Below are 12,995 nucleotides of genomic sequence, written 5' to 3' on the forward strand. Positions count from 1 at the left end.
ATATATATATATATATAAATATATATATATATATATATATAAATATATAAATATATATATATATATATATATATATATATATATATATATATATATATATATATATATATATATATATATATATATATATATATATATATATATATATATATGCGCGTTTCTGTGTTGCTGTTGTTGTTTTTTTTGCATCTGGCCCTCTGACACCCCTGTTTTAGACCATCATTAAGTGTATTTATTTTTTTATGTATTTATATGTTTAATCAGTTTTTATAATGATTTCAATCATTTTATTGACTAATATGCAAATGTTTATAGTTTATTTACAATCCAGTTTGTAATGGCATATTTTCTGACATAAATGATAAACAAAAAGATACAACATTTCCTTATCAACACCATAAAACTACATGATCTAGTTGTGTTTGCATTGTAAATCTTAAAGTTAAAAGTTATTCTTTATTTTATTTCACACTATAAGTATTTAGTTACCACACTCAAGATCATCCCACATAAACCCGCAGATCATTTTACAAAATTCTGAGCAGAAATAGAAAGTATGTCCACAGATTGTGTCTGGCCCCTGGATATGAGCAACTGCTAATGAGCTGATATTTTAACAGTGTGAAACAAGAGACAGAATGAAACGAGGTCTAATATATCAGTCATTTGTTGTAGTGAAACTGGAGTGAAATATTGTCTCTGGACGTTTTTGAGCATGGACAGATGCTCTAGTCCTGCACCAGTGCAAAAATACACACAATTATTGATGGGACTCGCAAAGCTGCCAAATCGGTCCGCATGGCTCCTCGTGCACGTCCAGACGGAGGACGAGGAGAGACGGCAGATCTCTGGCTTCGCAGTGTGTTTGTGAGACTACATTAATGAGCGGATAATTAGCATGTTGGCGTGTTTACTTGTTGCTCTCACCTCTGCTGGAGGAACACCTTCAGGAGGATGACAGCGCAGGAGGAGCTCCTGATCCAGAGCCACTTCCTTACCCAGAGGCTCCTCCTCAAAGTTCTTCCTCAGATCTGCACAGCAAAATGGGTATTATTATCATCATCATCATCATTATTATTATTATTATTATTTATAAGAGCATTTCAGCTATATAGAAGAGAATAAGAGAACAGAAGAATAGAGCAACATCCATTGAAACATCCAGTAGCTGTGAGGTCTTTCGAGTTGAAATTTCACAGACATTTTTGGAGGACACCTGAGACTCAAATTACATCTTGTAAAAAAGGCATAATTTGACCCCTTTAAACATTTTATTAATTAGTCTAACATTAATTTGGTTACTAAATTTGGTTAATATTGTCAGTGGAAAAGGCAAGTATGTGCAGTTGACCTTAATGTGCATATTGAATGATGAATTATGCACTGCTTCAATTTCTGTGCGGTTTTCTGGCAGCAAAAAAACAATCATATATTTGTAAAATTAATATTAAACTTTTAAAATTATTTATTTTCTTTAGCCAATTTTACAAGAATATAAACCTGTTTTAACACTTTACAGTAAGGTTCATTAGTTAATGCATTCCCTAACATGAACTAATCATGAACAACACTTCATAATCATAATTGGACATTTACTAATGCATTATTAACATCCAAAGTCCATGCTTGTTAACATTAGTTAATACACCATGAGTTAACATGAACTAACATTGAACAACTGTATTTTCATTAACTAACATGAACAAATACTGTAGTAAATGTATTGTTTATTGTTAGTTCATGTTAGTAAATGCATTAATTAACATTAACGAATGAACCTTATTGTAAAGTGTGACCCCTTTTTTTTTAATCTGAAACATGCTTTTACAGTATACAATTCACATCAAGGAAAGCATGCTCACAATGGTACTACAATTGTTGCTTCCGATGTACTTATGTTTATTTCTGAATACAATTATCTATTAAGGATTTGTTGTGGTGTTTCGAAGACCGTAATGTATAGTAAAATACTAGTATCTCAGGAGGCTATTTATTTTCTTTTGAGTGAAATGACAGACTGTGGGCAGTCCACTGCATAAAACATATGCTGGATAAGTTGGTGGTTCATTCCGCAGGGGCGACCCCTGATTACTAAAGGGACTAAGCTGATAAGAAAATGAATAAATGAATGAATGAATGAATGAATAAAAGTAGACACATATTTTCAGATCTAGATCAGGAGCCTATTTATTTTCCGTTGAATGAAATAGTAAAATGTGACTCATGCGTCAATACAGCTTTATTTTTAACAAGGCAAATTAGACACATTGCAACTTATTTTTCATAAAATAATCTATTGTAATGATCTAGGCGCAAAATCTAAAGCGCATGGTACAAAAACATTAAGTGTCTGAATCCACTTTTGCTATTTTAAGGATTGCTAAATACCTTCTGCGCCCAGCGCATGGTCTAACAGGGTTGAGCTTATTCTCTTAATGAGTTCTGGGTGTGTTTTGAGCATAACGTGCATTAAACCAGAGTCTCAACTCTCATTCCCTTTAAGAGTCAGTTGTGTTGTGCCATGGCTTGTTTGCTATTTACATGGCAGATCAAGTGTAAAAACTGAACTCCTCACTAGCAAGAAAACAGTTCAACAGAGCATCTGCTGCACGAGGATAAAGAATGAGCCTCCTCCATTCAGCCTCTTTACTTTACTTTTACTCTTTACTTTGGTGAGGTAAGGAAATGGTGGATACTCACTCCACTGAACACATCCATTAGCCTACATATTTAATTTAGTTTGTTAAGCGCAAAGATTTATTTCAAAGCTATTTCTAAATTCAGTTCTAATCTCCAGCAAACAAATAAATAAACAATAATAATGAAGTGTGCTCAAAAAACTGAGCCGATCACAACACATGCGCTTTTTGTGTTGATAGGCGCCTTTTTTGGATGATTTACTAACGGCCGGAAGCATTCTGCACGCTGCTTATGCTCCCTGTGCACCTCATGTCTTAACCACCTGCTGCGCATCGCGTTTTTTCCCTTGTGCTCGTTCTTGAAAAAAGTAAACTCTAAGCAAAAATAGTCGCGCCTTTTTCCATTTTACAATCAAATGAAAGCAGAGGTGGGGTTTCCGTTGATGTGGCTGTAGTGTTTATGTTATCAAGACAACAAAGGGGACTTCTGAAGATGGATGAGATACTTGTGTTTGCTGTTTTGAGTTATGCGGAGCTGTATGACTCCGGTCAAATCTTGAATATCACATTATTATTAACTATTAAAATTTTATTAATATCAACAGCAACACTCTCGCTCAATACCCAGCTCATTCAATCATTGCATAGCAACAAAGCACATCGCACTTCTTTTTTTCTTGTCAACAAAAAAGGCAGTGAGGTACGCCTCGCATTTTTTGGACGGAAATGCACGTTCGGTGTGATCGGCCCCTTATATCCAAACACGCGTCCTCTTCTTATGCTCCATGTGGTGATGAAGACGTCTCTAAAACCCCACAGGTGGACAAATCTAAACTAGTTTTTATTAAAACAAACATAAATATGCAGATAATAAATAATACTGCTAATAATAATAACAACAACAACATTAAATGAATGCAAATCATCATGAATAAACTGTTAAAAGCTCTCCGAGGTAAAGGTATGGAGGCAGTGGTTTTTATATTTATGTAGGAAATAATAATTTCTGTATCATTTTAATCCCTTATTTGTTTTCATCTGTAAAGATATTTGTGTATTGCTGTACATCCTGTGTGTATTCAGCAGTGTATAAGTGTTTGGATCTGCATAGACTCATAACTAACATGCTCTGCACTGGACTTTAGAGCAGCTTTTAGTTGATCAATGGCATGTCTATTTCAGTTCCTTAAAATAGCAACATGTCAACAATGCGCCTTAACACACCTCCTTTATACACCAGCACACCCATGAGTCCACAAAGTGCCGCAAATGAATTTGCTATTTAAACAACGTTGTATAAAACATGAAAATTACTGTTGCGCTGGTCTGAAAATAGCAACAAATTGAGCCAAACACACCTTGCGCCTTATTGCGCCGGGTGTATGATAGGGCCCCTAGATTCCTTTTTTACCCCTCGCCAGGATATTGACTAAAGCTGTCAGATAAATTGAATCAGAACTTGAACATGCATCACCAGGAAGTTGCAACCTAGCACTATCCATGTTATATTTAACCATGTGTTTTTTTGCTCCATATATAACTCAGGCCTTGTTTGCGCTGTGTATGTTCAACAGGAGCCTCGAGCGGCTTTTTTCTCTTCGAAGGATCCGTATCACAGACCCGAGTGCTTATTAGACCCTGCTTGGTTGCTTCAGAGAAAGGCTGTCTGCAGCCTCCGGGCAAAGCATCAACAAAAGAGGAATTGCATTATCTTCCTGCTCTCCTCCATAGCAAAACATGACCACCCACTCCACCTAAACCCCCCGGGACAAGTGTTGATGCAAGTCCAATTGTATTTGCTCGTCAAAATTGCATTACTCTTGATGGAGGGCTTTCGTGGCCTCCTGAAACGCGTGGCAGCGTTTCAACACAATATTTGCATAAACGTTTATACAAAATTATTTGCCATCCTGTGCAAAATTTCTTCTTCTTCTTTAAATATTTCCCAAGTGAGATTTAATGGATTAAGAAAATTGGCATAGTATTCGGATAATCTAGTTTTATTTGTTTTATTTCAGCTAAAATAAAAGCAGTTTTTAAAACCATTTTAAGGTCAATATTATTAGCCCTCTTATAGCAATATAGCTTATAGGTTTACACAGCCTGATCTCACGAGAAAACGTAAGAATTTTACATTTTGTCAGTTTAGTGGCTAATTCGTACGAATTCGTGCGAGTTCAGTCGTGCGAAATTGTACGATTTTAAAAGGAGACGTGGCACCTAACCAAACCCTTAAACCCAACCGTCATTGGGGGATGAGCAAATCGTACTAAATTGTACGAATTAGATCTTACGAATTCGTACGAATTAGCCACCAAATCAAAGTTACGAATTGCCGTGAGATTGTGTTGGGTTCACACATTATTTGACCAAAGTCATCATCATAGTCATCATTATATTACATTACATTACATTATATTATATTATACTATACTACATTATACTATACTATGTTATATTATATTATATTTTACTATACTATATTATACTATACTATGTTATATTATATTATACTATACTGTACTATACTATACTATATTATATTATACTATATTATATTATATTACTTTTTATTATATTATATTATATTATATTATATTATATTACTTTTTATTATATTATATTATATTATATTATACTATATTATATTGTATTATATTGTATTATATTATATTATATTATATTATATTATATTATATTATATTATATTATATTATATTATATTATATTATATTATATTATATTATACTATATTGTATTATATTATATTATATTATATTATATTATATTATATTATATTATATTATATTATATTGTATTATATTATACTATATTATATTATATTATATTATTTCTGCTACATTCATTATTCCATGGCGGGGTGCCACACCAAAATTTATCCTGCCACGGCTACATTACAATTTCTCATTCAAAACATTGTCATTTTTATTATATATATATATATATATATATATATATATATATATATATATATATATATATATATATATATATATATATATATATATATATATATATATATATATATATATATATATATATATATATATATATATATTTAAAAAACGAACTTTTCTGTAATTGTTATAGTGCTGTGTGTTATTTGTTTAACCTTTTAAGGTGACATGCTGACTGACTGACTGACTGACTGACTGACTGACTGACTGACTGACTGACTGACAGGTGTGTGATGCATGAGGCCAGCAAACACAACAAAGCTTTCAGTTCAGATTAACAGTTTCCAAAATTATAAAGGACTGTAGTTCTGCATACAATGACTTAATAGTGGTTTCACTTCAGAATGCATCAATACCGTTCTGTAGGTCTATTGGAGATTTATAAATATTCCTAGCAAATCTAATAAATGTTGTTACATAAACTTCAGCAGCGTTTATTTGAGAGCGCACAAGAAAATCTGCACTTGAGCAGCGCGCAAAAAAATTAGCGCGCAAGCAAAGTGATTCGCATGCTCAAGTCATGTCATGTCATTTTCATCCGCTTATCCAGGGCCGGGTCGCGGAGGCAGCAGTCTTAAGAGAGAACGCCATACTACCCTCTACCTAGACACTTCCTCCAGCTCCTCCGGGTGTTCCTGAGGCCTTCCCAGGCCAGCCGAGAGACATAGTCCCACCAGCGTGTTCCCCAAGGCCTCCTCCCGGTGGGACATGCCTGGAACACCTTCCTAGTGCGGCATACACAACAGATGCCCGAGCCACCTCAGCTGACTTCTCTCCATGTGGAGGAGCAGCGGCTCTAAATGTGCTGACAAAATCTTTCTCATAAACAGTAATTGGGAAAAAAATAGATAAAAAAAAAATCCAATTTAACAGGAGGGCTAATAATTCTGATGTTAACTGTATGTCTGTCTCGACATGGAGACACTACGATGGACTTTAGTATATGATTCTGGGTAGGGTTGCACCAGCTGTTCGTAAGGTCTTTCTTAAACAGGAACTCTACACTAGAGGCTTAGTAACTACTAGTTTGTAACTGAATTTGTTTTCACTTTGGTTGCACCACATATTCTTAAGGCAAACTGTAGTTAGTAGGGAGTGTCCCGATGAGGGGTTTTTTTTGCTTTTGAGTCAGAGTCATTTGATTTTGAGTATATGCTGATAACGAAACCCGATCCGATACTTCTATAATACATAAGTAAAGAGTAAAGAAGAGCGAAGAAACAGGTCCATGTTCCTTATTTCTTATTTAATTCACCTTATTTTAACATTCAACATCTCTGTTAACAAGCAGAGCACTTCTGTGAGGTAGCTTGAACAATTAAGTAATAAATAACATCAGTACTTTACTTTTGGACTTTAAAAGTGAAGCGACCAAACCGACCAATCACAGAGCTTGCACTACGTGATGTCGCAACGTGTAGGTAAATTTTTGAGAGGTGCATGGGTATGAGACTGCGCGAAGGCTGCGCCAGACCATACACATGCTCTCGATGGAGCGGGGGTCATGTGACTCCATACACGGTAGGGAAAATAATCGAAAAAAAAGAAATAAATAAAAAACGACCTGGGAAAATTAGATTGATTATAGGTTCTGAATGTCTATTTCGATTATTTTTCAATTAATCGCCCAGCCCTACTAAACCTGTAAGAGAAAAGAGCAAGGAGAATAACTCAGTCATTAAGAAATCCCGGTTTCAATTGATAGATACAATTAAAACAGAACACTCATTGAAAGATAGTTAAACTCTTCTTTCACAAACCGAAACAAATGTGAGATTTGGGAGGAAAATAAGGTTATGAGTAGAAGGAGAGCATTATTATTATTATTATTGTGAGCTCCTCTATGTAAACTAATCTTGCTGTCATCCTTTTCTACCATTATACACGGGGGAGGCTGCTATAAATATTTAGTTGGAACGTAGGTCTTATGTTTAAACTATGTTCAGTGGTGCAACTCAAAAATAATTAGTAGTGCGTAAATTGTAACTTAGTGTCCCCTTAAGTCACCACTAGGCTACGTTTTAACTTGCAACCAGCTCTGGGGAATAAAATCTCTCTCAATAACAGAGACGCTGCCAGTCATTTGGCTTCGTCAAAACAGATGTCATGCCTGTCTTCACCAATCAGGCCTTGGCAAACATTAAGAGGTGAAGAGGCCTCTTTGACATTCAATTTAATTAAATGGGATTTAATGGGAATAGGAGAGGCACGGAGCATTAGATGGCCATCGAGTCCTGAGATGACATTGGCATGACTTTGAGAGGAAAACTCAAGTGGTTTCGTTAAAGGAATAGTTCAGTCTACACAATGAGGGAGATCTGAGGCTTTTGAGATTAAGATTATGCTGGTGACATAAAAATGCTCCATATGATTCTGTATATTATAAACTACACTGAAAAAAATATGTTAATAAACGGATTTCATGATTTACAGTTTTTTCCTGTTCATTTATAGATGTAGATTGTATTATGGGATGTTGATTTCTGCTCGGTCGACTTCTGATGATGAAAATACTAAAGTTTTAGTTGTTTGAAGCAATATATTGTATATTAAATAATAGCAAGTCTGTTAAATGGCAGAAAAGGTACTGGTAGTTTATAACCAGGTTTTTTGCAGGGTGATTTACAACACCAAACCAGACAATATAGCACATCAAACTATTAAAAATGTAAATAAGTCAACTTTTTCAAGCTTTACAACATCCAAAGTTGTTGGAGGAAAGATCAAGGTCATTAAAAAGCATTAAATGTTAATTTATGGATATTTTTTTATGTATATTCAAAGTCTGCAGAAGTGATCTGGAACTAAAACACTGTAAAACCCAGAAAGTTAAGGCAACTCAAACCATTTGAGGAAACCCATTACAACAAATCATTTAAGTTAAAAAATTAATCCTAATGAGTACTGCGAACTTAATCCATTTGAGTAAATGAGGCAATTTGAGCACAGTAAAACCCGATAAACAATAGAAAACTCAAACCAACTGAGTACTGTAAAATAGAGCTGGGTGATGAGGGCAAAAAATCATATCTCTGTATTTTTAGGAGGAATGATGTTATAGGACATATATCCGGTATTTTCCCACAGCACGGTTGAAGTCGATATGCAATAACAGACCAGAACACAGAGCTAAATGTGTTATAATGTAAATATAAAGAAGAGACCGTCATGTAATAAATACTGAATTTATAATCTGTGAGGTGGTTTCACTTTCGAAATGAGGTAGAAATTCGTCCCATTTTGGCGTTTTTGATTCTTTTGAACACATTCAGGTGCTGCTTGTCAATTCAACAAGACTTCTATGTTCGTTCGTTCGGTCAATTGCGTAAGAAATGACCGATAAAAGGTTTCTGATAAACTGCTGTGACAGCTGCAGGTGCTGTGTGACACGCGTGCACACTAGGGGGAGTCAGAATTCTCCAGGGAGTCAGATTTCAATACAACTCCGGCACTGCATTTTTGAATGATTCGTTCATTTTGAACAAATCTTTTGTATGACCAATAGAGTGAATCATTTATTTGTGCATGTGCTCATTTGTGCAATTGGAGCTCACGTGCTACCTTGGAGTGGTCTGTTTCGTACAGAATGCGCACGTGTAGCCTCAAACCATATCAATATGAAAGGTATTGGATAATCCTGCATCGCGTTGGGGAATCATATCGATATACCCCCAGAACTCAATATACCGCCCAGCCCTGCTGTAAAATCTAATAAGTTAACTCTTTTCAAATGAGTAGAATGAACTCTTAGTCAATTTTGAGTTAACCTCACTCATTCCATTTGACAAAGTTGACTGTTGGGTTTTACAGTGAAGTTAAGCAGTGCACAGATCGTACAGTATGAAGTTATGAACCAATTTTCTGGACCTTTTTTCAGAAATCCAGATTACTGAATATGTTCTTGGGTGAGTAAACAATCACGAAAATAATATCATTTTAAAAAGCAATATAATACCATTGCTTTATGCATATTTCATAGCGGTTTCACAATTAAATGGAGTGATAGTGATTGAAACATGATTGTGACAATGTTTTATACTTTAGGTTCACACGAGTTTCATCTGAAATCTTTTTATTCTACATCCCTAATCTTACCCAATACCCAACTACTACCTTAATAACTATTAATATTCAGCAAATTGGAAGTTTAAGATAAGTACAGTCATAGTTAATGCTGTATTAATTACAAAAATTATGGATTCAATAAAATAAAGTGGCGACATGGTGGCGCAGTGGGTAGCACAATCGCCTCACAGCAAGAAGGTCGCTGGTTCGAGCCTCAGCTGGGTCAGTTGGCATTTCTGTGTGGAGTTTGTATGTTCTCCCCGTGTTGGCGTGGGTTTCCTCCGGGTGCTCCGGTTTCCCCCCCCCACAAGTCCAAAGACGTGTTGTAGGTGAATTAGGTAAGCTAAATTGGCCGTAGTGTATGTCTGTGATTGAGTGTGTGTGGATGTTTCCCAGTGATGGGTTGCAGCTGGAAGGGCATCTGCTGCGTAAAACATATGCTGGATAAGTTGGTGGTTCATTCTGCTGTGGCAACCCCTGATTAATAAAGGGACTAAGCCGAAAAGAAAATTAATGAATGAATAAAATAAAGTGATTTGCACAGGTGTTTACCATCATAGATGTTAATATTGCTTGACATAGTCTGAATACTATATAAATAATAGCCGCATTTCCACTGTCAGGCCAGTGTGAGCCAGGGCTTTTATCGGGCCGGGTTTAAACATGATTGTGACAATGTTTTAGAATTAAGGTTCATGCAAGTTTTATCTTAAATCTTAATCTTGATTTACAACCTGAATACCTGCAGATTATAAATCAAAAAGCGAATAAGCGGCAGTAAAAGGTTAATTTACTCAGTTTTTGTTTGTGAAAATGACTCAATGGTCTTATGAGGCATTCGTACAACTCAAACAGTGATTTAAACAAAACAAAAAAAAAAAAAAACTATGTATGCATTATGTATGTATGTCTTTTAATCTACATAATAATGCATTGTGTTGGCCTGACAATGCAAACTTCAAATTTTCTGACACTTACTATGTCCCAAGGCAAAAAATCATGAGTTATTCTTGCATGTCCAATACGACATCTAGTAAAAATGTTCTGCTCCAAACACACTGTAGCTGTTTTTGTGGCCTATGCCTTTAATGCTGGTTCTCCCTGCCCACCGTTCCCTCGTGCCTTAATCTCCGCCTCGGCTGCTTCAGATAAACAGCACAGTGACAGACATGAAGGAAGCAGATCTCACGTAATGTTTGTGAAAAATACTCTATTAAGAACTTTCCCAATGATTATTTGATGTGTTTGTTGTGGAGTTGCAACGAGTCACATAATGTTGTTACAATGTTGTTACACGCACACACACAACGGACACACACACAGTGCATGCGTTTAACTTTGCATCGCTTTTGCATGGCAAATGTGACAGGATACACGTTAATATCCACTGCTGTATGGATATCTGTTATGTTAATGTACAAAATAATCCTGATTTAACGTCCACAAACCGATACTGAAGCGTCTTCTTTTATAATTGTACTGACACGCGGCTGTGCTGATAAATTACAGCGATTTTAACGTCTTTATTACAACCATCCACTGTTTTAAAAACATTTTTAAACTTGTAAAACTGATTCTTGATCACATTTGATGATGACTGATGATCACAGAGAGCTGAACAGATCTAGTAATCCCAGTCTTATGGATAAGATTATATGCATTACTAAGGAGACAGGTTAACATGCGTCTGTCAATCAATTCGGTGGGCGGGAAAACTGCACTCCTACATCACATTGTGGTCTGCCTCAAAATGGGAGGGATTTGGATCCTATTTTAACATCGGAAAATAAAAATAAGAGATTTATTGTGTTTCTGCAGTTCCCAATATGACTGTGGACACACTACACTACACACAGTTCAGTCCAAACACCTTACAAAAGATGATTTTCATCATAGGTGCCCTTTAAAACGGTTTAAGATTTCAGGTTGTATTTCATACAAATGATTATTTTTCATTGCATCCCACTCCTCTTGCCACTTAAACATTGATAAAAAGTGAAAAGCCCTCTGAAAGTGAAATCTAAGGTGAATTTAGACCAAAGAAACATCCATTCACAATATTTATAAGCATCACACTGTGATAAATCCCAAACAATACTGAAATCCCTGCTGTAGATAACACTGAAACAAGCCGGTCCTCTCTTCTATAAAGTGTGACCGTACACTGTAGAAAATGATTCATTATTTTCACTATTTTTTTTTAAGCTGAACAAATTATATGGGCTGAATTTAAACAAGCAAATTAAATGTAGTGTGTTCAACTTAATTTGTTTGTTTAAATTCCGTCTCATATAAATAGTTTGCAACCACTTACCTTAAAAAAACGTAGTAAATCCGATGAATCATTTTCTTTCAGTGTGTGTTAATGTTTTCTCTGAGCCAGTCGTGCGGTGCTGCGGTTTCCCGGTGTTTAATCACACCGAGATATCAAAACCACCAGCCCTCTTGAGGCAATTACCAAGTGTTACATTGCAGATTAGCAGATTTCCTTGCCACAGGCTCTTCCTGATCAAACTTCCCAATCAAACATTAAATAAGTCATATAAAACCAGCTGAATCAATCAGCCTTGGGGAGAAAACGCAACATAAGTGGCGAGATTGATTGGCTAAATGGAATTTAAAATAACTTTTAATAGAAAGCATTTCACTATCAAGACAGTCTGCGGTGGAGTGATGAAAAGAGCAAATGCTTCTGTCATGTGGAGTATTTTAAAGACATTACAGACTAATGGGTTTCATTAGACATGCTTTTTTATACCAAAACCCAGTTTACATACACTGTAAAACTATCTGTAAATGAGCAGTTTTCAGTATTTTGTGATTCATGTTTTTATTTTTCCTCGTTTATTTCTGCTTTTGAGTTGCATTATGAGATCTTGATCTTTCTTCCAACAACTTTTAACCTTGAAAAGTGTGAAAAACTGACTTTTCCGAACATGTGTAATAGTTTGCAGTGCAATACTGTCTGGGTTGGTGTTGTACAGTGCATCCGGAAAGTATTCATACCAAAATGGATTAAACTGATTTATTTCCTCAACATTCTACACACAATCCCCCATAATGACAATGTTTTTAAAATTGTTGCAAATTTATTAAAAAAAAAAAAAAAAAAAAAAAAAAAAAAAAAAAAATCGCATGCACATCAGAATTCACAGCCTTTGCTCAATACTCTGTTGATGCACCTTTAGCAGCGATTACAGCCTCAAGTCTTTTTGAATATGATGCCACAAGCTTGGCACACCTGTCCCTGGGAACTTTTGCCTATTCCTCTTTGCAGTACCTCTCAAGCTCTATCAGGTTGGATGGGAAGCGA

The 12,995-nt window shown here is 35.4% G+C and overlaps 1 protein-coding gene across 1 annotated transcript in view; it reads right to left on the reverse strand.

The window, feature by feature from the left end:
• Window positions 1–12,995, reverse strand: part of unc5a (unc-5 netrin receptor A) — a 480,707-nt gene that overhangs the window by 202,174 nt on the left and 265,538 nt on the right. Inside the window, exon 4 of the mRNA XM_056471872.1 lies at window positions 928–1,031. Within this exon, the coding sequence (XP_056327847.1) occupies window positions 928–1,031 (104 nt within the window). The remainder of the gene's footprint in view (window positions 1–927; window positions 1,032–12,995) is intronic.

The sequence above is a fragment of the Danio aesculapii genome, chromosome 14 (genome assembly GCF_903798145.1).
Source record: "Danio aesculapii chromosome 14, fDanAes4.1, whole genome shotgun sequence".
Lineage (NCBI taxonomy): Eukaryota > Metazoa > Chordata > Actinopteri > Cypriniformes > Danionidae > Danio > Danio aesculapii.